This window comes from Schistocerca piceifrons, chromosome 8, assembly GCF_021461385.2.
Source record: "Schistocerca piceifrons isolate TAMUIC-IGC-003096 chromosome 8, iqSchPice1.1, whole genome shotgun sequence".
NCBI classification, from domain to species: domain Eukaryota; kingdom Metazoa; phylum Arthropoda; class Insecta; order Orthoptera; family Acrididae; genus Schistocerca; species Schistocerca piceifrons.
Genome location: NC_060145.1, coordinates 372,269,563 through 372,294,769, shown reverse-complemented (window position 1 = coordinate 372,294,769; position 25,207 = coordinate 372,269,563). Strand labels below are relative to the sequence as shown.

General features: G+C 44.1%; 1 protein-coding gene across 1 annotated transcript in view; it reads right to left on the bottom strand.

Annotated features, from left to right (window-relative positions):
• LOC124711261 (transcriptional repressor protein YY1-like) overlaps positions 1–25,207 on the bottom strand; it is a 100,802-nt gene that overhangs the window by 49,730 nt on the left and 25,865 nt on the right. The window contains exon 2 of the mRNA XM_047241239.1: positions 4,108–4,231. Within this exon, the coding sequence (XP_047097195.1) occupies positions 4,108–4,231 (124 nt within the window). The remainder of the gene's footprint in view (positions 1–4,107; positions 4,232–25,207) is intronic.

Genomic DNA, 25,207 nt, shown 5'->3' with positions numbered 1-25,207 from the left:
AGATTCGGCGGCAGTAACGATGCCGGTGGTGACCGATTGAACCACCGCATCAATGTCATCGGTAGAGAGAGGCTCAAAAGCGGCAGTGGAGGAGAACAAGTCCCAGTCAGCCTTATTCATAGCCCATCTGCTAGGGCGCCCAGAAGAGTGGCGCTGTGGTAGTGACAAAAAGATCGGAAAATGGTCACTACCACACAGGTCGTCATGCACACTCCAGTGGACAGACGGTAAGAGGCTATGGCTACAGATTGAAAGGTCAATGGCGGAGTAGGTGCCATGCGCCACACTGAAGTGTGTGAAGGCACCATCATTTAACAGCGAGAGATCGAGCTGCGACAATAAATGCTCAATGATGGCGCCTCGACCTGTTGCCACTGACCCACCCCACAGAGGGTTATGAGCGTTGAAGTCGCCCAATAGCAAGAAAGGTGGCGGCAATTGGGCGACCAGTGCAGCCAGGACATGCTGCGAGACATCACCATCCGGTGGAATGTAAAGACTGCAGACGGTAACAGCCTGTGGCGTCCACACGCGTACAGCGACAGCCTCTAAAGGCGTCTGGAGAGGGACAGACTCGCTGTGCAGAGTGTGAAGGACATAAATGCAGACGCCACCAGACACCCTTTCATAAGCTGCTCGGTTCTTGTAATAACCCCGATAGCCACGGAGGGCGGGGGTTCGCATCGCCGGAAACCAAGTTTCCTGGAGAGCAATGCAGAAGAAAGGGCGAAGGCTGAGAAGTTGGCGGAGCTCAGCTAAATGGTGGAAAAAACCGCCGCAGTTCCACTGGAGGATGGTATTGTCCATGGCTGAGAAAGGCGTGAAAGGACTGGGAAGGCAATTTACGCCGCTTGTTCACTCACTGCCACCGATTCAGTACCCGGACGAGAGGCATCCATGGCGTCTGAGGGACCAGCGAGAACAAGGTCCTCAGCGGACGCTAGAATCTCGACTTCATCCTCAGACGCAGAGCGCGAAAGGTGCGGTGGGGTTGGTGCCACCGCAAGTTCTTTAGCCTTAGAGGTCTTTCTCTTGGACTTCTCTCGCTGAACCTTGGGTTTCACCGGCTGGGAAGGCTTCACCGATTCAGTCTCCGGGACAGAGGAGGATCGTGAAGCCCTACGCCCGGCTGCTGGTGAGGACTTATGCCACTGGTGGCCGTCATCCTCCCCGCTGGGGGAACCCTGGGAAGGGAGCGTCCCAAGGGAACTCTTACGGGCGAGAGTAGCCGAAGAAGTTAGGCGCTTCTCCGGCTGAGAAGCGGGGACGGACGTCCCCGACGGGTGGGAGGAGGTTGCTCCTGAGGTAGGTGGTGCAGGAGCAACCGGTTGGGGAGAGCCCCCCACGGGCAAGGGGGCAGAAGGAGTCGTACTGCTTATCGAGCTGGCTGGAAGTCTCGCAACGGATGGAGCTAGCACAGTTGTTGTAGCAGCTGCATATGAAGATGTCATTCTCACTGGATGGAGTCTGTCATATTTCCGTTTGGCCTCAGTATAGGTCAGCCGGTCCAGGGTCTTATATTCCATGATTTTGCGCTCTTTCTGAAAGACTGTGCAGTCAGGCGAGCAAGGTGAATGGTGCTCCCCGCAGTTGACGCAGATGGGAGGCGGGGCACATGGAGTATCGGGATGAGACGGGCGTCCGCAATCTCGACATGTGAGGCTGGAAGTGCAGCGGGAAGACATGTGGCCGAACTTCCAGCACTTGAAGCACCGCATCGGGGGAGGGATATAGGGCTTGACGTCACATCGGTAGACCATCACCTTGACCTTTTCCAGTAACGTATCACCCTCGAAGGCCAAGATGAAGGCACCGGTAGCAACCTGATTGTCCCTCGGACCCCGATGAACGCGCCGGACGAAATGAACACCTCTACGTTCTAAGTTGGCGCGCAGCTCGTCATCAGACTGCAAAAGGAGATCCCTATGGAAAATAACACCCTGGACCATATTTAAACTCTTATGTGGCGTAATAGAAACGTTAACATCCCCCAACTTGTCACAAGCAAGTAACCTGCGGGACTGGGCGGAGGATGCCGTTTGTATCAGTACTGATCCAGAGCGCATTTTAGACAAGCCCTCCACCTCCCCAAACTTGTCCTCTAAATGCTCTACAAAGAACTGAGGCTTCACGGACATAAAAGATTCCCCGTCAGCTCTGGTACAGACGAGATACCGGGGCGAGTATCTTTCGCTCTCATTCATAGCCCTTCGTTCCTCCCATGGCGTGGCCAGGGAGGGGAACGATTTGGGGTCATACACATTAGCCTTGAATTGAGCCTTGGAACGCTTAGAGACTGCTGACGGCTGGCCGCCAGCAAGAGATGATGTACCACGCTTCATTGCGGGTCATCCGCCCTGATGCCACCTACTCCGACCAAGGGCCCTCCCCACGGGCGCCACCCAGCCACAGCAAAGGCCACCTGGCAGGATGGCCATTGCCGGGAGTCCCGATGCCCCAGGGAGATGGGCACCTACTCCTTGGCATACGTGGGGAGTGAACGGCGCAGGCATCAGTAGAGCGATCCCTGTGTTGTCAGGGGGCTACAACCAAGAGGGTACATGGCGACCCCACCACAACGGACTGGCTACCGTGCTGGATCTTAGGTGCAAAAATGGCCAAGGTCGTCGTCACAGTTAAAAGAAACACTGCAGAGTGCAGCGTGGTAATCGCCCATGAGATCGAAAACGAGCGGGACACCATCGCAACGACGAGAAAGACGGCAATAGGTCTAATTGCACGAAGGATACAGTGCACCATGTAAGGTGCCCTTCCCCAATTGGCTCGCTCTTCGGAATAATTTGGATAGATGGAGGTCAAACCCGAGAGGGGACCATCACATAAGGCCGAAACGTTTGAGACTCCTTTGAGTCGCCTCTTACGACAGGCAGGAATACCGCGGGCCTATACTAACCCCCGAACCCGCAGGGGGGGCTAGTTGATGTTAACGTTATTGATAAAACAACAGAAAATGAATACAGTGTAACAGTTTACTTTTGCAGTTCTTGTGTGTAGTAATATGATCACATAGTTAAACACTGATTTCCACTGAATTTTGGCAAGATACAACAGAGATTATTTTATGAGCTCTAATACATATATCTCTACTTCTCTGTGACACGTCAACAATGGCAATTCCAGGTTGGAATATCAACAGTATGCTACTCACCATAAAGATTACATGTTGAGTTGCTAACAGGCACAACAAAAAGACCGTTACACCCTCAAGTTTTGGCTAAAGTCCCACTACTAAATATGCCTTTGGCCAAAAACTAAATGTGTAACTTTTTTTCCGTTCTGCCTGTGTTATCTTTATGGTGATCAGCAATCTACCCCTTTCTGTATTGTTTCAATGACAACTATTATATTGTTCTTTAAATGAGAATAATATTTCATACTTTTGATTTGTGGGCTGTCCTTGGGAACCACTTCATCGAAAGTCTGTGGAATGAACATTACACATAAGCGCGTTATTTCTTGTGTAAAATACGTATTGTACATGTGTGTTCTGACATGTTTCACATTCATTAGGATCTCCTTATTTTGGGTTTGTGGTACAAATTACATATCTATATCTAAAAACAAAGATGATGTGACTTACCAAACAAAAGCGCTGGCAGTTCGATAGACACACAAACAAACACAAACACACACACAAAATTCAAGCTTTCGCAACAAACGGTTGCTTCATCAGGAAAGAGGGAAGGAGAGGGAAAGACGAAAGGATGTGGGTTTTAAGGGAGAGGGTAAGGAGTCATTCCAATCCCGGGAGCGGAAAGACTTACCTTAGGGGGAAAAAAGGACAGGTATACACTCGCACACACACACATATCCATCCCCATCATCAGGAAAGATATCTAGTGTAAAATAATCTACAAAATGCACAATCTCAACACATATTATGATCATAAATTAAATTAATTCAGTGCACTGCAGAAATTCATCCTACAATCATGCATTAAATGGAACTGCATAAAATACCCTGAGCCTAACAGCTTCATAATAGAACTACCTATGGTGGCATAGTATTATCACTTTCAATGAAAATCTGTATTCCGTACAGTATTAAAAAGGCAAATTTTATACATGCAATATATGGAAGCATACCTAGCAAACTCTGCTAGCTGCTTCGGATCACTCAAATCCAGACCAGGAATACCTTCTGGTGGTATCCTTTTACCAGTCATGTATTCTTCATAATCAGGATCTGGTTCTGGGTTACTGCCTTCATCTGCGACAAATGAGAGAAGAAATGCTGCTTATTACTTTTCTTCTACACTCTTTCAGACAAAGGAACAAATAAGCTCATCATTAAACAATGCTCATTTTTCAGACAGCTAAAGCTATTTCCAACATTTTTACCACAGACAATATAATGAATATTTATTTTTATACTTGCATATTCACTATGCCCAATTTTATTTCCCTCTTGAAACATTTTTGTATATGTTGAAAACAAGTGTCACGTATTCCAACAGCAGGAAATATTGATCGAACCTAGAAGCAAAGTTACTAAAATTACATGTCCGGAAACCACTATATGCCGAGATACAAGATACTGAAGACATGCAGTTCACACTCTGCATTTTATTTACAGTTGAGGAAGGATTGAAAAGAGATGGCACAGTAAACTACCACAACACACACATGTGGGCAAATGCAAGTGCTAAACCAAGCAGGGAGCAGAGGCATCGGCACTGCTTCAGCATCAACATATGGGCATGAACTGTCAGTGATAGATTCTTAGGGCCACACACTTTATCGAACAGATCAACTGGTGCTGTGTGTTACTGATTTAAGCACAACGAATTACCTGCACTAATGGAAAACATTCTCTGTGCAAGACGAGGACTGGTTTATGCACGACAGGGCACCACCTTATTTTCTATGAATTGTGGGGCAGTACCACACTGCAACGTTTCATGGGTAATGGATTGGTAGAAGATGTCTGGTAGCATGGGCTCCCTTTTCACTGGATCTGAAGCCACTGGATTTCTGACTATGGGGACATTTAAAGGCACTGCTGTATGCCCAACTCACTGACAATGTGCAGGCGTTACAGGAGTGTGTGACAAATGCATGTGACACAATCTGAAGGGAGGCAGATTTATTTAAAAGAATGTGCGATTCACTGATAAGACGAGCTGGAGGAATGTGTCATGATGTGTGTTAACCACATGCAGCACTACTTACAGTGTATCTTTCTAACACATAGATGAGAATGAGGGGACATATTGCTACATATCTCAACAGATGTTGCTTTCCAGATAAATCATTATAGGAAGTTTTCTTCAAGTTCTGACCAATACCACCTCCTGTAGGAACATGAGACACTAAAAAAATTTCCGTATACTGATATCAATAATCAACTTCTAACATCATTAGTGTCACAACAAAAATTAACAATTATTTATTCGGAACCTGAGTCTACAGTTGCTATGAATTTGACGACGACTCCACGCTTCCTGGATAGCTTTTTCATACTACTGTACAGTCCTGGCTTAGGCAACTTTCAAATATCCTGTCAAAAGGTTTTTGATAAAACAACATTGGATCTTCAGTTATAGATGTCTGCAAGTGGGTGCTCCTGCTCCCCCACCCATCCATTCTCAGTACATGTCAGATTTCAATTGTGATCTACAAAGAACAAATACTGACTGGATAGGCATCAATTATCTGGTAAATGACAAACTTTTTATGTCATCTATAAAATTTACTTTCTGTGACATTACAAATCTCAAAACTAACTAATTTACATCAGAAATGACAATTTTAGATTCCAGTCATCATTCCTGTATAAATTGTTGCAGATATTTATGTCTTCAGTACTGATGATCAAACAGCTAACTAATTTATCTAGTATGTTATTAAATCTAGCATAAATTAATATTCTGTTCAGTTACCGATTTAATTATAAATAAAAAATGATGTGCTACAGATCTAATACTGTTTTATTAACAACATTAAAAGCGTTCTTCAAAATGACCGGTGATCGAAACTGTACTAAAACATGACAATAAACTAAAAATTTACAGTTGCAGGCAACATGGAGACATTAAATAATCAAATTTTGGAATCAGGTGGGCATTGACTGAGGAAATGTTCAACAGCAGACGGACCATGTACATCGAGGGTGCTGGTATAGAGGGAGGGGACATCAATGGTAACAAGCAAGGCGTGTGGTGGGAGTGGAATTGGCACAGATTTCAGATAATCTAGGAAATATTGGTATCTTTAATATAGTATGGAAGTCTTTGTACTACGGATTGCAGGTGTTGGGTCAACTATGTTCGGTGGGTGCTGTGAAGCCAGCAACTATAGGGCAGTTAGAATGACTGGATTTGTGGATCTTAGGTAAGAAGGTAAAAGGAGGGCGTACTTGGTTTGGGTGGAGTAGGAAGTTCTATGGATTGAGGTGCTAACCCTTGTGAGCATCCTAAGGTTTTTAGGGTGGCCTGCAGGCCAATTTGAATCACAGGGATGGGATCTTGATGGCAGATGCTGTATGTAGTGGTGTCAGACAGCTGACACAGACCTGCACTAACATACTCCTATGGGTCAAGTACCACAAACGTAGATCCTTTGTCTCCTGGGAGGATAATGATGGTGTCATCAGCTTTTAGGGAACTTAGAGCTTGGAGTTCTGTAGAGGATAGGTTAGGGTCATGTTTTAGGGACCTGAGGAAAGGTTCGGAAGCAATGCTGGACATGAGCAATTCTTGGAAGGCTTGTAAGGGATGATTTTGAGGTAGTGGTGATGGATCAAGTTGGGATTGTGGTCAAAACTATTCAAGGAAGGGTTCAATGACACGTTTGCCGTTGGATAGTTTTTGGCAGTGGGTTGCAAAGTGATATTTCCAGTTGACCTTAAGTGTGAAGGATAGTAGGTCCTTCACCAAAGCAGCATGATTAAATGCACATTTAGATCTGGAAGTGAGATGCTTGGATAATACGGATAATTCAGGGGGTGGGGGAGTGTTTTGGGTGTGAGGTTGAGAACACGGTACTGTTGTGATTGGTTCTTGTGATTATGAGTTATTACAGGTCTGGGAGGCAGGGGTGAAGGCTGTGGCGTGTTAAGGAGGTTGGCCAAATTCGATTTGTAGGAGAGGAGTGGTGGTTGATGGTGTGGCTGTTTGGGGAGCTGCAGAGGGACAGGAAGGGAAACACTGCTGTTGATGTAGTTTAGGAGAAGGTGGGATAGCTTTCTGAGGTAAAGTCTGGCATGTTGTTGCAGTCTGAAGTTAGATTCATGGATGGTACCATCCAAGGAAACATGAGGGGCAGATAACTGCAGGATTTTGTAGGAGGAGATAAGTTTGGTGGAGTGGAAACTGGCAGATGAGGCACATAGGTCACAGATTAGTCAGATAAGTGCAAGAAAATGCTCTATTTGAAACTGTAAAAGAGGCTGGTGCAGAAACAGGGACTTTCAATGTTAGGCCTTTGGGAGCAACTCCAAAGGACAAGCAGATTTCAAGAAACAAAATGTGGGACATTAATTTTGATAGTACAAAGGAAAATGTTTTCAAAAAGAGCGAATGTAATATGTGATGGGTTCATCATGGCACGAGAGGGCAGTTTGGAGTGTTAGAAATGGTGGGAATGCAAAAACGAGAAGCAGAGGGTGATAAAGATAGAAAAACGGAAGAGAAGCTGGGGAAAAAATTCGGAAAAATCAGAAAAATTCATACAAAAATCATGAGGAGAGACAATGGTTAACAAGAGGCAATGAATGGGCAAGAACTTCTTGCAATAAGAGCGGTCTATATGATCCAAAAAAATAATTGGTTAAAAAACAACACAACAACAACAACAAACAAGTCTCCTCTGAAGCTCTTCAGTCCTTTCCCTTCACATTCCCCCCCCCCCCCCCCCCCCAAGCTCTGAAAGGCTGTAAAAGTTATACACCTATCAGAAGTTTTGGTTTGATGGAAAAAGATCAATCCCATAATCTGTGTTGCATTAAATCTACACCACACTCGGGCAGAAGTTCTTGATGAAGCGGATGTTGATTTTCTGTAAGTTCATGCATCTCAATAAATGCAACCATGCCTCACCAGGTGAAAAGGAGTATTTCATGATCTGGCTCTTCATCATACACAAACTACAGTAGCCAGCTGCAGAACAGTAATTGAATTACTTTGTACGAGTTAGTGCGCATTTTTGTGAGCACAAGTAGTGAAACACCAATCGGAAGTGCTACATGAGGAAACAATTTTTTTTGCCTTCTTTCCAAGATGCTCTTAAATTCTCTAATTTATTCTTAGCTGAAACCCATATGAGGTCTATTTAAAAAATTCCAGAACTTTGTCCACAAAATTTTTCGTGGTTACTTTTTACTTATTGTGCATGGTCTTCTTTGAAATACTCTCCACCACAATTGATACCCCACTCCAAATGCAGTTTCCACTACCAGAAGCAGTTTTTGTATGCCTCTTGCTGGATCGCGTAAAGTGCTGTTTGTGGATTTATTTTTCTCTCTTCTATCATTGCAAATCTTCATTCTTTCAACGAGGCTTTCAACTTTGGAAATAAAAACAAGTCTGCAGGGGTCAGGTCTGGAGAGAATGGAGGATGAGGCAGTACAGTGATTCTGTTTTTTGTGCAACTGTCATGGGCCAGCAGGGATGAATGTGTGAGTGTGTTATCATGATGAAGAGCCACATTTCAGGCTGTTATCTTTCACATATTTTCTCACAGGTGTTGCGAAACGTACCATCGATTAACAGTTTGTCCATGTGGCATGAATTCATGATAAACTAATTCTTCGAAGGCAAAGAGACTTATCAGCATGGTTTGACATTTGATCTGACCTGATGAGATTTTTCGGTCTTGGATAACCCTTCCTGACCCACTGTGAGGGTTGAACCTTGGTCTCAACATCATAATCGTAGACTCATGTCTCATCACCAATGATGATTCCCTTAACACATCACATTTTCATTTGCGTGATCCAAAAGCTCTTCACAGATTGTGAGGCAAAGATCTTTCTGGTCTTGACTCATGAGCAGTGGGACAAACTTGGAGGCAACAGAATGTATTCTGAGACACTGCATCAGGATTTCATTACACGATCCAACTGAAATATTATATTCTTCTGCATTCTCTCAGACAGTCAGTCTTTGATTGGCATGCACAATTTCATTGAAGTTTTGGACATGTACGCCGTTGGTAAAGAGCGTGAACCATTTGTAACACCAAGTACAGCTTCAGCACTCATCATCGTAGGTTTCTTGCATCGTTTGGTATGTCTCAGTGAAGGTTTTCTTGAATTTCACGGAAAATTTAATGCAGACACTTTGTTCCTCTAACTCAGCCATTTCGAAATTCACAAACTGTGTGACACAATGTTCTACTCAATTCAGCACTCAACAATAACTAACAGACATGCAACAATGAAATTTAAAGCAGTTACACATTAAATACAAGCGTGTGCAGTGATGTCAACCACACTGTTGGTGTGAAATAACGAATGTTCTATAACTTTTTGAACAGACCTCGTATGTTACCTTCCACACTGAGCAAAGGGCCAGAGGTAGCAATATCAAAGGCTGCTAAATGAGTATTGGTCCCCATATAATGCCTGGAAACACTTGTGTCAAATGTGAAACACCCTTATACCCATCTGAGATGGCTGTCTGAAGTCTAAACGACAATGAGAACAAAACACATTTTTTGTTGAATAACGACTTCCAGCAGATAATTTGTCACCTCTAATTAACTGGATTGGAACATCCGAAAACAGACAACCCTCAATAATTCACACTCCACAGGAAACTTCCCTGTTGACAATAAAAAGATCTGAGGACACTCCACTGAGTGGTGACACTAAAGGGGGGCGGGGAGGGGGGGGGGAGGGGGGGGGGGGACACTCGTATGGCAGCTCAATAAGCAAGAGCTATGGCGCAATGGGTGATAGACCCATAAGTTTTGGTAATACAATTAGGTCACTATTTGTCTCAGGAACATTTTTATTTCCGTAACATAATGAAAGTAATTGTGCTGTGTATTTAAAATTTTATACATGGTAAAATGGGCCCAACTTCATCATTCAACACAGAGAATAAACTGCTCTATGTAAGAGTGACATGCCTAACCCGTCTACTATATCTCCACACATCACAGATACTTGCCATGCATTCAACTGTATTGATGTACTCCAACAGATAAATATGGACTCTACAAAGGATTTGTAGGTGAAACTGTGAATTTACAGATATTGTAACAAAAGGTAACAGAAAAAAAAGAAAAAAAAAATCAAATTCAGTCTGGTGTTCCTTTTTTCTTTCTTTTCTTCTTCTTTTCTTCATCATATTTTTTAAAAGAAATACCTTGATAGCAAAATCAAATAATAAACTTACTTACACGAATTGATGAACAATTGAATAAAACTCCACAGCAGCACACAGCATTCCCTTTTACCTGACAGTGGTGGCAATTCATACACATCACAGGCAATGAAAAGTAATGCTAGTAAATGACTGTTCAACAACTGTCCCCAGATTTTGGAGATTTTTCAAATCTCAACCGTAGGCACATCCCTCTTAACAGTAACTGAGATTTGTTCATTCTGATGGAATAATATGAAAGCACAAAGCAGATGTGCATATAGTTGATCCAAATACACTAACACAAATCAGAAGTAATCATGCAGTAGATTGCCTTAACGAATGTACATCATTCCAGAGCCATTTAATCAAAAGGCTATATATAATTTGCAGCTAGCTCCTGGAATGTTCGGTGGTGAATGACAAATTGTCATTCCATACTACACAAACATTCTCCAACAAAACAATGGCCACATGTTTGGTACAGTCATACCCCAACATAAGTGCATATCAATATGTACTGCAATTCATTGGTTCCAACCCAATATATGTGACTTCTATCAGAACACGGTGTGGCTTAGGAATAAACCGTGGTGAAAAAACAGTGTGTTCTATCCAAAAAAATTCATGACTGTCAACTTAAGTCACATATTCTAATCTGGCCTGTTGGGTCAGATGCACTAATAATGGAACAGAAATCACATTCTGTGCCAGCTGTTTTGACCTTTAATGTGACTCCCCCCCTCCAGGCAGTGGACTTACTGTGAACATGAAAAAGCATTAAGCTATGCCATGGTTCAGTTAAAAAAAAAAGAAGGTACAACGCCCCTATTAATTCTTGGATATACTAGTTCACTGTCTGAAGAAAGACAAATGCATAGCACTTTCTTTAAATTTTATTTATATTTATCACTGAATGACCAGAGCTCCAGTGATTATCTGTTGCTAACTATATTCACTTTCCTGTCACAATCACATTTTTTTATTAAAAGTTACACTACCTGTTCTAACATTACTGTCATCATCAAATAACCTTTTCTCCACCATCGCTACTGCATGATCAGTCTAAAGTCACTGTCTCACATTAGTTAACAGAGCAGCCAGATAGGTTCTTGTCATGAATTGATGTGCAGCTATTTGCCTACTTTGTGTGTGTCACTTGTGAAATGGTGTTTTCTGGTTGGTCATTGGATAACAGTGGCATAGGAAAGGCCATACGATGATGACAGTAATTATGGAAGCTGGTAGTGTCAGCATTCATGATGATGATGATGATAATGATAATAATAAAAAAACATGATTGTAACTGATGGATAAAAGTGAATATATTCACTTCCTTTAAAGTTGTGCCTTTTAAAGCACTGGTGGGCAAACCAACCTTTGGGTTGATGACATTTCTTCTACCTCTTGGCTGGTACCCCCTGGCTGATTTCGAGATCCTCCTGTCTTCCACTCAGTTAAAAAGGCTCTTCCATTTTTGTCTGTAGGAAAGTTTGGGGTAATAAGGACACAAATTTAATTTGTCATTAACATTCATATAACTGAAGATACAGATGTTATTACTGTACTGTAATAACATAGAAGTCTTCTTCATTGGTGAAAGTAACAAAAAACTGTATTTTAAAGCAACAGTAATATAACTTTTATTTCTTCAACCAAGGCTTACAAACTTGGTGAGAGCTGAAAACATTTCTTTTCTTCAATCTTTTACTTAGAAGCACTCTATGTTACCTAGCCAAGGGACATTAGAACTCATCATTATTTGTTCTAAAATAATATATGATGCCTTTTAATTACACTGCAAGACTACTTGAAGAAACTGTTGTCAGTTACATTAGGTTTATTTGGGCCTCTGCCATTTTCTGCACTTTAAATAGGCTGTGCTTTAACTTGCTACTTTAACACATCTCACACAAATATCTCAATATCCATTCACAAAATACCTTGTAGGCTACCTGCTACATTTATTACACGTAATTATCGCTCCTGTCTCTTACACAGGTTTTCAGTATTATAATTTACAGATACTCTTAACACTTCGAAACATCCATGTCCATAATAACTTGGCCACAAAGACACATTGTCTGTCAATGTAAAAAGAGAAAGATTTTTTAAAAAAAAATACAGAATAGTTTGTGCACAAGCAAGACTAGTTACTCAAATTAAGGATTTTACTGCTGCAAATCTACAGACAAAAGGAACTTGTTGTGTAAAATTATCCATTCCTTATATTAACACAAAACCACACTATTTCTCAATGTACAGTCAAATTAACGAAGAACACGCTCTTCATTTATTGTAAATTTTCCACTTCCTCTGCAATACATATAAAATATTGCTAAATAATGGAGTCTTAACTTCTATAGCATTTAATTGCACCCAGAAACCGGGTTTTGGGAACCTGCAATTATCTCTGCCAGTTCTTCCCACAAACTGTTTTTCATCCACATAGTAAGATTGGAACTATTGCTGTGCAATAAAATGCATGCAAGGTTCCTTAAGAGTGCTATGAACGCAAAATATTTTTCAATATGTCACATAACATGTCATTTCTTCATGTGCTAAGCCATTCAATCAGCCTTCTACTGAAGGCAGATTGAGTGCCAAAGGAACCTGTAAAAGGTATGTTATATTATTGGGGGTAATAAGCATTTGTCTTTCTTCAACTGCTAAACAATTTGTGCCAGCCGCATACAATTTAACCTGGGAGTCTGAACCATGGTGCAATTTCACATACAAGAACTACACTGCCAGAGGTGAGAGTTATGTTAGGTAATAGAGAGCCACCCCAAATGGGGGTTAGACTGCAAATTTATGGATTTGTGGTTTCATACTTAGCCAGATGGCCATCAAGCCAAGTCATCTAAAGCATGTGATCACTAGTTATTGAGTTTGCTGCTAATGTTAGAATTAAAAAAACACAAAATCAAAAAGACTAATGTTGTATGTTTTAATATTACGCAATTAAGATGCCATTTTAACTCCTGCAATGGTTGCTGTTTTAAAATTTGACAGAAAGTTTAATGTACAATATGAGGTATCAGAATATGAGGCGCGCGCGTACCCACGCACGCACGCAAGCACAGAGAGAGAGAGAGAGAGAGAGAGAGAGAGAGAGAGAGAGAGAGAGAGAGAGAGAGAGAGAGAGAATTCTACCATTACAATGTCACACACCGCACCCCAGAAATAAACTCAGATGTTGACATCAAATTAGAAGTAAGTAATTATGTATACTTCCAATTACATAACATTGTCATTATTCCATCCTGAATTTTCCATTGTTTGATTATGTACATTTTCACGAATTTTGCATCCCAGTAATTTTGTTTTTCTGTTACTTTGTCATTGTTTTAAGTTACATTGCTCATTAGGTTTTAGTCCATAGATCATTTTATAACATTTTTCATATTTTATGTAGGATGGCCAGAGAGAGTATGAGAATATTGTAGGAGTGTTGCAGGGTAGGTTGTGCTGAGAAATCATTGTTAAGAAAATAATTTGATACAGTGCACAGTTTCTGGAAAGTTAGCCAATCATGGCAATGTATGTGCAAATTCAAGGAAACTGTCAGAAATAGCATTGTGAAATGTGTTCTTCATTTGGATTCTTAAAACCAAACAAGAGTGTGATACGAAAATTGTACAAGAGACAGAGTAATGACCGAACCTGAGCCATAGGCGGAGTATTCTTGTGCGATATCATCTATGCTGTGAGAACAGCTGACAGTATCTGAATCTGGTCCCCCCAGGGGCTCAGCATTCATTTGCTGAGTACGGGCTTGGTGACCCCGGGGTCCTGAGCTGGGGACTGGTCAGCGCCGCCAGTCTCCTGTCACCGTAAACCCCGGACATGCTTCAGCGACCACCGCATGGCGCAGCGGTGGAATGTTGTATGCTGCGGGGAATGGTAATCTTGGCTTGACCGCCTGGATTGCGAGGAAGGTAAACCTCTATAAAAACCCCTCAATCTTATGGTGTGCTGCGCGCCTATAAGATGCATGGCTGTTGGGGTGGAACAGTCGCAAGCGGGCAACCTCTGGGGCACCTGCCGCACCCCAGTTGTATAAGGCTTACTCAGGCACGCGGGGCTCTGTCTGAGCGGACCTTTAGTTCCCTAGCTGCTCGTGGGACCACAATGGACCCTTCGACCTCTACGTTTCCCCCTACCAGAGGATTGGGTGGGCCACTGGTAGGAAAACACACCCAATCGAAAAAGCGACTTCGTGCTGCGAGTCCTCCAGCGCCTGGTGTTACTAGAGATTTATCAGACTGTCGTAACAGAGCACATGCTGATATCCAGAATGTGTTTTTGATTGTCAAACGGAAGGAAGGTGGCTTTGAGAGAGTTTCTCCCTTTTACATCCACAAGGGTCTTGAGGGAATTGCAGGAACACTGAAATCTGTGAAGCGTCTGCGCAATGGGACTCTGTTAGTTGAAACTTCTAGTTCCCGTCAAGTCACTTCTCTTAGGAAAGCAACCTGTCTCGGAGAGTACGCTATCGAGATCGAGCTCCACTCCACTTTGAACTATAGTAAGGGTGTTGTGACATGTAGGGACTTGGTGGATATCCCCAAGGACGAGTTGAAATCTGAGTGGGCTGACGAAGGTATTGTCGACGTGCAGCATATTATGAAACGAGTCGATGGGGACCTAGTCAAATCCGACTCGTTTATTCTCACGTTCAATCGCCCGAGACTCCCAGAGCATGTTAAAGCGGGTTTCTTACGTTTGCCAGTACGGCCATATTTCCCCAACCCAATGCGCTGTTTTAAATGTCAGCGCTTTGGGCATACTACGTTGGGGTGCAATGGGATAGCGACTTGTGGTAAATGTGGTCAGCCTGCCCATGAAGGAGCCGATTGTTCATCGCCTGTGAAGTGCGTGAATTGCTCTGGGAGTCACCCTGTCTGGAGCCGGGTCTGCCCCATCTATCTCGAGGAACGGAAGATACAGGAGATCAAAACATCTAAGCGCATCCCCTATGGTGAGGCCAAGAAGCTCTTTAAGGCCATGCAGCCTCCTGTGTTTACAACATCTTTCGCTTCCACTCTGCAGAAACCGGTACAGTTGGCCACTGTTGCTACACAAACGGAGGTTGCTAGTGTCAGCACTAATACCTGCATTTGCCAGTGCACTTGTGCTGCTGCGGTTGTTTTGCAACCTGCAGCTCTCCCCACAACATCGGACAAGGCCGTGGTTGCTGACATTGGGGTACTTCCTGCACCTCCCCATATGGCACATTCTGCCCAGGCGAGTAAAGCTCCAACTGTTGACAAGGTTCTGCATTCTAAGCCCCCCAAGACGAAGACGCCAAAGGTGAAGGTTTTGCCACCTGAGGAGACTAGTCACGGTCAGTCCGATGATGATGCCATCGTACTATCTGACATCGCCCTTGGGTCGCCATCGGAGCTGATGGACATTGATGTCGACCGGGGGCGATCTTCTCGCCCCAGGAATAAATCTCCGGCCAGTACGGGCTCTCCTCCAAAGCACAGGGGCAGGGTGAAAATTCAGCCACCCTGATCACTGGCTCCCATATTACAGTGGAACCTGAATGGGTTCAGGACGCATGTGGCCGAATTACAACTCCTTGTACGAGAGCGCCCCTTGTGCTTATGTCTCCAAGAGACACATTTCCGGGCCACTGATGCTCCTTCTTTACGGGGCTATACCGTGTATCGAAAAGATGATCTGATGGGGGAAAGGGCAAAGGGTGGTGTTGCGGTTTTTGTCCATGACATGCACCACTCATCTGAGCTCCCTCTCGTTACGGACTTGCAAGCAGTTGCAGTTGACCTTCTTGTGGGGCAGAGGCTCACAATCTGTTCCGTTTACTTACCGCCTCAGGACGCCATAGACTCTGAGGCTCTCACAGACCTTATTACCCAACTCCCCCGCCCATTTCTCCTTCTGGGGGACTTCAATGCTCATAATGTCTTATGGGGCTCTACGACTACTTGCCCCAGGGGTCGCATTCTGGAAAGCCTCATGGTATCCGAAGAACTGTGCATCCTCAACTCTGGTGCTCCCACTCATTTCTGTACTGCTTCTGGGTCGTCGTCAGCTATTGACCTTTCCTTTTGCTCTCCAGCACTCGCGGATTCTGCTCTGTGGGAGGTTGCCGCTGACCTCCATTCTAGTGACCACTTCCCCCTTTGGATTCGCCTCCTGGATGAGACTGTAGCATTACCAGTGCCACCCAGGTGGAACCTCTGCAGAGCTGACTGGACACTTTTCAGCGATTTAGCTGTTTTGGAACACCGTGCCAGTGTCCACGAATGGGTCGACCATGTTACAGCCGTGATCTCCCATGCTGCTGAATTGTCGATCCCACGGTCCTCAAGTCATCCCAAGAGGCGCCTTGTCCCTTGGTGGACCACTGAGTGCCGCTCAGCCATCCGAGCCCGCCGTGCAGCTCTGCGCCGCTTCAAGTGCCGTCCCTCAGCTGACAATCTTGCGGCCTTTCGGGTGGCAAGGGCCAAGGCGCGGCGAGTGATTAAAGAGAGCAAACGACGGTCATGGCAATCGTTCTTGAACTCCATCTCCCGCTCCACTAGTTCTACAAAAGTGTGGGAAGCCATCAGGAGGATCTCCGGGAAACGCAGCCAACTACCTGTCACGGCATTGCTGCATCAGGGTAGTCTACTCACGGCGCCGAGAGACATTGCCCAGACACTGGCCACGTATTTTGCCGAATCTACTGCCACTATGAACTGTGATCCAGATTTCTGCCACTACCGCACTGCTATCGAGAGGGATCACTTGGACTTCCGGTCTCCAAATTCTGAACCCTACAACTGCCCCTTCACAATGTGGGAACTGGATTCGGCGCTGTCTGTGGCTCATGATACTGCGCCAGGTGCTGATCAAATCCTGTACAGCATGCTGCAGCACTTGTTGCTGCCATCCAAGGAAGTACTCCTGAATTGTTTTAATATGATATGGTCATCCGGCACGTTCCCTGACTCATGGAGGGAGGCGATTTTGGTTCCCCTCCTCAAACCGGGAAAGGACCGAATGCATCCCAGTAGTTATCGGAGTATTGCTTTGACGAGCTGTGTCGGGAAGACATTGGAACGCATGGTCAACCGTCGCCTGGTTTGGCTGCTCGAGACCAGGCAGCTCCTTAGCCACTCTCAGTGTGGCTTTCGGAGATGTCGTTCAACTATAGACAACTTGACCCTGCTTGAGGCGGTCATCCAGCAGGCCTTCTTACGTAACCAGCATTGTCTAGGTGTATTCTTTGACATTAATAAGGCGTATGACACTACTTGGCGCCGCCTTATCCTCAATCAACTCCATCAGTGGGGCTTTCGTGGCCATCTCCCCATCTTCATTCGGTCCTTTCTTTCCCGCCGCCTCTTTCGATATCGGGTTGGTAATGTGCTATCTGATTTGTACGTGCAGGAGAATGGTGTTCCTCAGGGAAGCGTTTTAAGTGTCACCCTCTTTGCCGTCGCCATTAACAGTATCACGTCCACAATCCGGAGTCCTGCCCAGTGCTCCTTGTTTGTGGACGATTTTGCTGTTTTCTGTTCTTCCTCCAGTCTTGTCACTGCTAGTCGGCAGCTGCAGCTTACGATAAAGCGATTAGAGGCATGGACTGCGAAGACGGGTTTTACCTTTTCTGCAGACAAATGTGTGTGTGTTCATTTTAATCGTTCTCGACGTGCTTTTACCTCCCCTGAATTGCGTCTGAGGGGCACCATTCTTCCTTTTAGAGACACTGTGAGGTTCCTGGGCCTCACTTTTGATTCCAAGTTGTCGTGGTTGCCGCACCTTAAAGACCTCAAGGTGCGGGCCCTGAAGGCGCTGAATATTTTGAAGTGTTTGAGCCATCGGTCCTGGGGAGCAGATCGGGCGCGTCTGCTGCAGTTTTATAGGGCTTTCGTCCGGTCGCGTCTTGACTATGGATGCACTGTGTATGGGTCAGCGAGGCCTTGGTATCTGAAGATTCTTGACGCAGTACACCATGAGGGTATCAGGCTGGCCACTGGTGCCTTCCGTACCAGTCCCATCCCCAGCCTGTGTGCTGAAGCAGGGGAACCGCCGCTCGCCATCCGGCGGAAACTCCTCATGGTGCGACGGGTGTGTCAATTCCTTGCCTGTCCTACCTCCCCTGCGTACCCTACTGTTGCCCGACCCCCTATGGAACGTCTCTTTTCCAGTCGTCCAAGGGCAACGAGACCATTTGGGATTCGTGCCAAGCATTTGCTTGAGTCCCTTGGTGTGGAGCGTGTGGCACCCCAACTCCAGGGCTTTACCCGCCTGCCTCCCTGGTTGCTCCAGAGGCCCAGCGTCCTTTTAGACTTGTCAGAGTACCGGAGGAGCTGCACTCCTGCGTTTGTTTTTACCTCCTTATTTTACGATATTTTAAACCAGCATCCTGACCATGTACCAGTATTTACGGATGGCTCTAAACAGGGGGACTCTGTAGGTTGTGCTGTGGTTTTCCCTGATCGAGTCATCAAATTACGGCTTCCTGCAGCGTTTACCATCTTTGATGCCGAATTGTTTGCGATCTTGCGGGCATTGGAGCAGATGAGATGTGTTCCCAGTCTTAAGTTTCTCATCTGTTCTGACTCTCTGAGTGCCCTTCAGACCATGCAACACTTGTACCCAGCGGATACGGTCGTCCAGAACATCCATGATGCCCTACTCCACCTGCAACGGCAGGGGAAGGAGGTTTCTTTCTGCTGGGTGCCGGGGCACGTGGGTATTAGGGGAAACGAACTGGCGGATGTGGCTGCCAAAGATGCATGTTCCCTCCCTCACGTTGTTGAATGTGCCGTCCCCCTCCATGCTGTTACCTCCCTTTTGCGTTCTCGTGTTATGCGTCAATGGGAAGAGGAGTGGCTGGCAGTCGGTGAAAATAAGCTGCGTCTGGTCAAGGCCACCACGCGGCCATGGCGTACATCCTACCAGTCATGCAGGCGGGATGAGGTTCTCCTCACCCGCCTCCGCATCGGGCACAGTCCCTTAACGCACGGTTTTTTACTCCGGCGGGAGGACCCCCCAATCTGTAGTGTTTGTGGCGACCTGATAACTGTGCGCCACATTTTACTTGACTGTCCTTTATTCTCTGACCAGAGGGCGGTGGTTTCCTTGCCACCGGATTTGCCCTCTATTTTGCAAGACGACGCAACGACTGTGGTTAAGGTCTTACGGTTTTGTGTCCTGTCCAATTTGTTGCCTCGGATTTTAGGGAGAGGATTTTAATGTGCTGCTGGGTGACTGGTTCACCCAAGTTTTAGGTAAGAAGTCCGCCAGTCACGATTACCTACTTGTTTCCCTTCAATTTCTGTTCTCTTTTCCTTGTGTTTCCTTTCCTTTTTAGTGCGTTTCTTCTCCTCTTGTTTTGCCTCTGTATGTGAGGATTTGTAACTGCGTCAGGTCTGTGTCTTTTAGCCGTTCTCCTTGTTCGCTGTCCGTCTTTGTCTCTTCTCCGCATGTGTTCCTGTTTCTATGCGTTTGGGCGCTGATGACCACGCTGTTTAGCGCCCGAAAACCTCAACCCACACACACACACACACACACACACACACACACACACACACACTGAATCTGGTGGGCCACTTGAATTTATGCACATAACGATGTGATTGACCAACTTTCATGCTAATTAACTTGGGAACAGCACAATATGTACAATTTTTTTCTTAACAATCATTTATCAGTGCAACCTACCCTGAAACACCCTTACAAGCTTTTCAGACTTTTTCTGGGTACCCTGTCTCTTTTTTATTACATCTGAATACACACTACATGTCATGGAAATGCAGGTATTGAGAAGATCATTGGGCATTTTCCTGCTCAACCACATCAACAATAAAATGACTCCCCGACCTGGAGTGTCTCCGATCAATGAGATGATGCAAGCATGGAGTCTTTGGGGGTATGGATACAATGTATGGGCACTATCTACTTCAGTCATGAGCTCAGTCTATCATCTCATTGACCAAGGCCAGATGCACCATGGAAGACACAAATGACAGTGGGTAGGCACTATAAATGCAGATTTAAAATCAATAAGTCTAAATCTACAGGAAGTGTTAGACCATAATAAATGGCTTGCATTGACCCAAAATGCTCCCGTGTAAAAGTCAAGCAAGATGGCCAGGAACGGTAGAGCAGAGAGGGCTGTGAAAAAAACGTCAGCCAATAGTATGCTGACCGACCCCTCTCTGGGATGACACCAAGACAGCAGCGCCCTCCAGGTGAGGAGGACATAGGTGCCCCGCAGCCTAGCCGAGGCTACCAGTTCTATGACGGCAGCTTACGAACTATACTGTTTCATTTGTATTAGGAGTTGTGTATACTGACGAGATTTTCTTATTTTGTCTGTCACCCATTGCTTGCGACACACCGTTGTAAATTCTCAAAGTTCAGTATTGTCATTTATCTTACTGTAATAAAAATTCATTAATACAATTTGCTTGAATCGTCTAGCGATCTGAGAAAGCAAGTTTCCTAGGCACCACATATTCGATGAGTAGGTAGGACACAACACAAAAACTGGAGCCTGCAGCAATAGGAACACACTACGGAGAAGAAGATATTTTTTAAAATTTGTAGGCATTATGATTTGTGTTTAACACTGTAATTTGTTCTCTGTTTATTTATATTTTCTCAACATTGATTCTGGCCTTCATGTACCTGCTTTCCTACATGCTGGGTTTCACATCATACACTATTTATAATGATTTAGCAGTTGTCCATTATGCCATGCTTTTTCATACACTAGTGTCACCTACCTCTCATTATATGCACCAAAATCTTACAGTTGGCTTATATAATATAAAATTAACTGCATTATGTAATAGATGAATGAAAGGAAAATTATTGTCTGTTAATGCTTAGTATTTTCATTAAATGTACATTATATCTGTATACAAAAAATTATGATATATCATAATCGCCATCTTATTGGCACCTAGTAGCTTTCTTCACTTTACAGTATCAACTGTACTGTGACATCAGTTTGAACCTGCTTGTTGTCACTGAAGATTGACTAGATACTCTGTATCCATACTGCTCAAGCCAATTTGGGTTATTATGCCCAAATGATATGTGCACTGCAAAAAAGAAAAAAAAGAAAGATGTACAAGGGCTGTTCAGAAAGTAAGGTGACTTTTCAAATTGTGCGGGCAACGTACATCTGATTATCAAACTTTAAGTGTACAGCATACTTCATTTGTTTTTGACAGATAGAAAAGTTAGACATGTTTTAGTGTGCTCGGCAATTTTCGATTATGATAAAAAATTGAGCAAAGAATTTGCATCAAATTTTGTGTGAAAAATGGAATCAAGTGCTCTAAAACACTTGAAATGTTGACAGTGGTATACAGCGAGTCTGCCCTAAAAAAAAAAAATGTTTACAAGTGATACAAGCTCTTCCAAGATGGCCAAGAAGATGCCAATGATGAACCTCTCTGTACACCCTGGCACATCAACAACAGATGATAACATCAAAGCTGTTAAGAAAATTGTTTTGTAAAATCGTCAGATTACCATAAGAGAAGCTGCTGAGGACGTTGGCATATCAGCTGGCTTGTGTCAAGCAATTTTTTCAGATGTTTTGGAATGAGGCGAGTGTCAGCGAAGTTTGTTTCAAAACTTCTCAATTTTGATCAGAAGCACTGTCGCATGAGCATCGTTCAGGAGCTCTTGAAACACATCAGTGATACTCAAAAGGGTCATAAAAGGTGATGGAACATGCGTATACGGTTATGACATCAAAACCAAGACCTAATTGTACCAATGGAAGTATCCCGGAGATCCAAGATCACCAAGTTTGAGCAAATGTCAAAGTTTTGCTCACTGGTTTTTTCCAATTACTGTGGTGTAATGCACTATGAACTTGCCTCAAGGTCATATTGTCAATAAGGAGTATTACCTTGACGTTATACATCATTTCTGAGAAGCAATATGCAAAAAACGTGTGGAATTGTGGAGAAACAATTCATGGCTTTTGCATCACAACAATACGCCTGCTCATTCATCCTTGCCTGTGAGAGTTTTTTTGGCCAAAAACAACATGACAATCATGCCTCAGTCACCATATTCACCAGATTTGGCTCCCTGCGACTTTTTGCTGTTCCCAAAACTGAAGACTTATGAAAGTATGAAGATTTACAACTGAGGAAATAAAAACTGCATTGCTGGAGGTACTCACGGCTGTACCAAAAACTGCTTACGAGAAGTGCTTCAAGGATTGGAAAAAGTGTTGGCACAAGTGTATTGTATCTGAGGGGGATTATTTTGAAGGGGACAACATGAATATTGATGAATAAATAATATTTTTTTCATAAAAATATAAAGTCGTCTTCCTTTTTGAACACAACTTGTACACCTGGAAAGATGACACTGATTTTGATCCGATGATAGCATATGCCACCTGAGGGATAGTAGATGTTCTAATAATAGTTTCAATGCTGTCTGCCAACAGATAGCATAGTGACATAGCTACTGGAGCACCATCTACGTCTATCCTTTAATAGAGAATGTTCACACTCAGAAAGCTCAGTGTGGTGCAAACATGTGAAGCAAGCAGACAACCATGTCATGGAGATGCACTCTTGCTTCCTACAGCCAACTGAGCAAGTATGAAAAGTGGTCAAATTGTCACTTTCCGAATGGTGGGATTGTCCTTTTGTACAACAATACTGGTATCACTGGTAACATGAACATTTTCACATCCCTAGATGAGGTTCTGGATGTCCATGCAGCAGAGCCCCCCCCCCCCCACCTCCCCCACAACGAAGTTGTCATATTGTTAAGGCAGCAGTGCAGATCATACAGCTACCATAGCTCAGATAAGAGGACCTATGAGCCCAAATGTGTCAACTGGTTATTAGCAGTGGAACTATGCACGTGCACACCTCTAGCCCATCTTCTACTCATGCCACAGCACTCACGTTGAGGGTTTGACTGGTGCCATCAGAGGACCACTTGGAAGATGGATTGGGGTGCTGTGGTCTTCAGCGATAAAAGCAGATTCTGCCTATGCACAAACAATGGTCATTTGCGTGTATGACATAGTGTTGGTTGGTTTTGGGGAAGGAGACCAGACAGCATGGTCATCGGTCTCATCGGATTAGGGAAGGATGGGGAAGGAAGTCGGCCGTGCCCTTTCAGAGGAACCATCCCGGCATTTGCCTGGAGTGATTTAGGGAAATCACGGAAAACCTAAATCAGGATGGCCGGACGCGGGATTGAACCGTCGCCCTTCCGAATGCGAGTCCAGTGTCTAACCACTGGACGTAGTGTTGTCTCATACACTGCATTCTTCCAAGACACAATGACCCCACCTCTAAAAGAAGGTACTAATGTCTTTCTTTCTTTCTTTTCCGGCAGTGTGTTTCTGGTGAGTGCTTTATTTCAATGTGTAATGTAATTCTTGAGGGTATTACTATATTGCTCTTTCACTGATATCAGTTTATATATTTTTGTAGCCTTTCCAAATGGAAAGCTGAAATATGTAAGGCATTATAAGTGAATAAATATGTCATCAAGACATTTAAAAGTGTTTGACTTCCCAATATGTTGGACTGAAGTGGTCGTATAGTTCAAGAATGTATTCCATGACCAAAGATGTGATCTTTCTTGAACAAAATGCATAAATAATATAATAAAATATGAAATGAGACAACTCTGTGGTTATTTACTACAAAGTGTACTAAACACTGTTAACTAAAACAAAATGTTATTCACATTTCAATTAATACTCAAATGGATCTTGATCAAGTTTCTGACTGGTACTACATACTGGCAACTGAGAGATCAAAACAATGGCAAGCTGCTCCATATGATGGGTTGGCATAGTGCTATGAGCCCCAACAGACAAGAAACCTCACATCAAGTACCAGTGCAGCATCCAGTAGTAAATTACCATGGAAGTTGATAGGTAACTGCTTCTAAAAATTGTATCACCATGAGCAATAATTACAATAGAAAATTTATGCCACAGATGAGTAATGTGTTGCACTAACAATTATACAGTGTTTTACAAAAAGGTACCGCCAAACTTTCAGGAAACATTCCTCACACACAAATAAAGAAAAGATGTTATGTGGACATGTGTCCGGAAACGCTTAATTTCCATGTTAGAGCACATTTTAGTTTCGTCAGTATGTACTGTACTTCCTCGATTCACCGCCAGTTGGCCCAATTGAAGGAAGGTAATGTTGACTTCGGTGCTTGTGTTAACATGTGACTCATTGCTCTACAGTACTAGCATCAAGCACATCAGTACGTAGCATCAACAGGTTAGTGTTCATCACGAACGTGGTTTTGCAGTCAGTGCAATGTTTACAAATGCAGAGTTGGCAGATGCCCATTTGATGTATGGACTAGCACGGGGCAATAGCCGTGGCGCGGTACGTTTGTATCAAGACAGATTTCCAGAACGACGGTGTCCCGACAGAAAGACGTTCGAAGCAATTGATCGGCATCTTAGGGAACACGGAACATTCCAGCCTATGACTCGCAACTGGGGAAGACCTAGAACGACGTGGACACCTGCAATGGATGAGGCAATTCTTCATGCAGTTGACTATAACCCTAATGTGCAGCGTGTGCAGGCACTATCAGCAGCTGATTGGCCTCCACGGGTACACTTCTGTGAATGGTTCATCCAACAATGTGTCAATCCTCGTTTCAGTGCAAATGTTCTCTTTACGGATGAGGCTTCATTCCAACGTGATTAAATTGTAAATTTTCACAATCAACATGTGTGGGCTGACGAGAATCCGCACGCAATTGTGCAATCATGTCATCAACAGAGATTTTCTGTGAACGTTTGGGCAGGTATTTTTGGTGATGTCTTGATTGGGCCTCATGTTATTCCACCTACGCTCAATGGAGCATGTTATCAT